The sequence below is a fragment of the Poecilia reticulata genome, linkage group LG17 (assembly GCF_000633615.1).
Source record: "Poecilia reticulata strain Guanapo linkage group LG17, Guppy_female_1.0+MT, whole genome shotgun sequence".
NCBI classification, from domain to species: Eukaryota; Metazoa; Chordata; class Actinopteri; order Cyprinodontiformes; family Poeciliidae; genus Poecilia; species Poecilia reticulata.
Window position 1 is genome coordinate 10,833,036 of NC_024347.1, and position 2,522 is coordinate 10,835,557.

General features: G+C 37.2%; 1 protein-coding gene across 1 annotated transcript in view; it reads left to right on the plus strand.

The window, feature by feature from the left end:
* Positions 1-439: 439 nt before the first annotated feature.
* The window catches only part of LOC103479285 (GRAM domain-containing protein 3-like), a 5,024-nt gene continuing 2,941 nt past the window's right edge, over positions 440-2,522 (plus strand). The window contains exons 1-2 of the mRNA XM_008433639.1: positions 440-612; positions 746-803. Of these exons, the coding sequence (XP_008431861.1) occupies positions 497-612; positions 746-803 (174 nt within the window). The 5' untranslated portion in view covers positions 440-496. The remainder of the gene's footprint in view (positions 613-745; positions 804-2,522) is intronic.

The window sequence follows — 2,522 nt, forward strand, 5'->3', positions numbered from 1 at the left end:
GGGAAAAAAATCAAAGGGTGTAAGTAGTTTTGCTCAGGGCTGTAAATTCGCTGCTGTGGCACTTCAAACACCTGCTTTGAAGAGCGGCGTTACCGACGGGCGCATTACACTGGATTCATAGAAACGAAACGACTCTCCTTGTGCCTGTTCGCTGTTCATCCATGCCTCCTGCAGAGCCGAACAYGACTCTTTGTTGATGCTTTACAAGCTGTTTGTGTAAAACAAGCCGAATTCCTGTTTCTGTTTGAGACGGAACGATGAAGCTGAAGGTTTTAATGAAATGATGTTTGCTGTCAGCACACTGGATCCGCGCTGATGCCTCTAAAAATGCTGCGCCTCCAACTCGTGTTCCCATCAGCCATTTCATTTCTTTACCTTGTTTCGCATATCGATCTGAGCCGTTGCGAGGCTCATTTAAAAAAAGCCAGATCGTCCCTTTTTGACGTTTTTTTTTTCTTCCTGGATCAGAGTCGTGGACGAGCTCTCCCCTCTTTTCATGAAAAGAGGCAGCTGCAAGAAGTGCAGCCGGAGCCAGAGTCTGAATTTGGGGAGTGTCGAACAGCAGCAACAACAGGGCAGGCGGCTAATTCAAAGCTTCAGAATGAGCAACAGGTACCATGCACAACGCATTCAGCACCACACAGACATCCGGAAAAGTTCCAGTTGAGAGAAAACATCACATTTATTCTGAGATTGTGTGGCAATGCCGTGCATCCAAATGAAACGAAACGGTTTGTGACTTCAGGGACCAGACCACAGCAGGAGATTGTCTCAGCAGATCGGATGTGCTCACCATCACTCCTGTAAGTCAGATTCATGCTTTCCTTATCGTCTCAGCGTGTTATTTGCACGTGAAGCAAATATGTAAACTTGTAGCACCCCCCCGCCCTCTTTAAAGCCATAAAGAGTTATGACCCAGATATGTAGCTCGAATTGAGATTTACACATTGTGATATCTGTGAAAGCTTGTATTGTCAAGAAATGGGGGAAAAAACATTTCAAATGTTAAGATTTTCCATCACATTTTAGGCCCAGTTATTTTATGTTTTGTCTCAATGCAACCTTTATCTTCCAACGTTTTCTGTTGGGATTGTATTTGACAGAGCAACACCAAGTATAATATTTTAAGGCATTAAAAAAAAAACTTCTCATCAGTCTGAAATCTGAATAGGAAAATCTTTTAGTAATCARGGCGGAACATAATTGGGTGCTACGTAGAGATAATCTGATATTATAATCAGATAATATTTGATATTTTTAAAAAATTATTTTCAAATGACAATAGTGACACTTTAAATGAAATTGAAGTAATATATTGGACTGCAAGAAATATTATAATACTGAACTTTTTTAAAATGTATAAATTGTTGATATTCCCTTAAGGATGACTGTACTTGAAGTAGATGATTCTGAAGTTTGCAAAAAAAAAAAAAGAAATACAACAAATGCTAAATTAATATATGACATTATAATATAAGTTCAAGAATTGTTTATGAAAAAGGCCCAGTTATTTTAAACCAAAAACAAATTCTCACATTTTATTGCCCATCACCAAAAGACCCTGTATGTGAGTTTAACTTTAGGCAGAATGCATTTTGCAAATTGGATTGACTTTCTTTATGGTTGCTCATGCATTCATCCTATTTTAAATGTCATGGGGTTTTTTTTTTTTTTTGCACAAATTTGTTTTGTCGGTGAGCCTTGTGGACGCCACTGAGTAGCAAATGATCGTTTTCCCTCCATTTCCCTTTTTTTTTTTTTTTTTGCATTAACTGACGCATGCAGGTGGGAGTAGCTCTGAAAAAGCAGACGCTTCAGTAAGTTTGCCAATCTGGAAAATTCAGACATTAATTGAGCGTCGACAATGACTTTAATTAGACTGACTTTGCTGCTCGCTGGTATAGGAGACGATGTGAAGCAGTTTCCAAACAAGATGAACTCCATTTTCTGAAAAATGCTGTAGAAGCAGGACATTTTGAAGACTTCCTTTCATGGCATGACATCCCAGGAATGTGCTTCAGTACCATAGGATCTCCAAAGGAAAAAAATAAATAAAAATGTGTGCAGGAACAGCCTCAAAGATACTTGCACATGGTCTCACATGTTTTAGATACACCTGCTCCAACACACCTGTGTCAATTGAATAAATGACCTAAATCAGATSCCATCAAGTGGTGCACAGACWTGTTAGTTACTCARTAACTAATAGAAGGGAACTAATGTTAGTCATCATTATTTGTTCATTCTGATGTCAAATATTAGACCGAGTGTTTAACATCTATAAACTTCCCTAACGGTTTCAAGAATCTTATCTGGATAAAATGTATATATATGTATATTCACATCATTCACAAAAGTTTAACTAAATTAAATTGCTCTAAAGTTCCTATTTCTTTAAAAAACAAAAAAACATAGAAAAACAAATAAAATGAATTTGGATCTTAAATGGTAGATTTAAAATTTTTCATACATGATGTCAATGTCAAAGTATAAGAAGTAAATAATGACACAGGAGGAAAAAA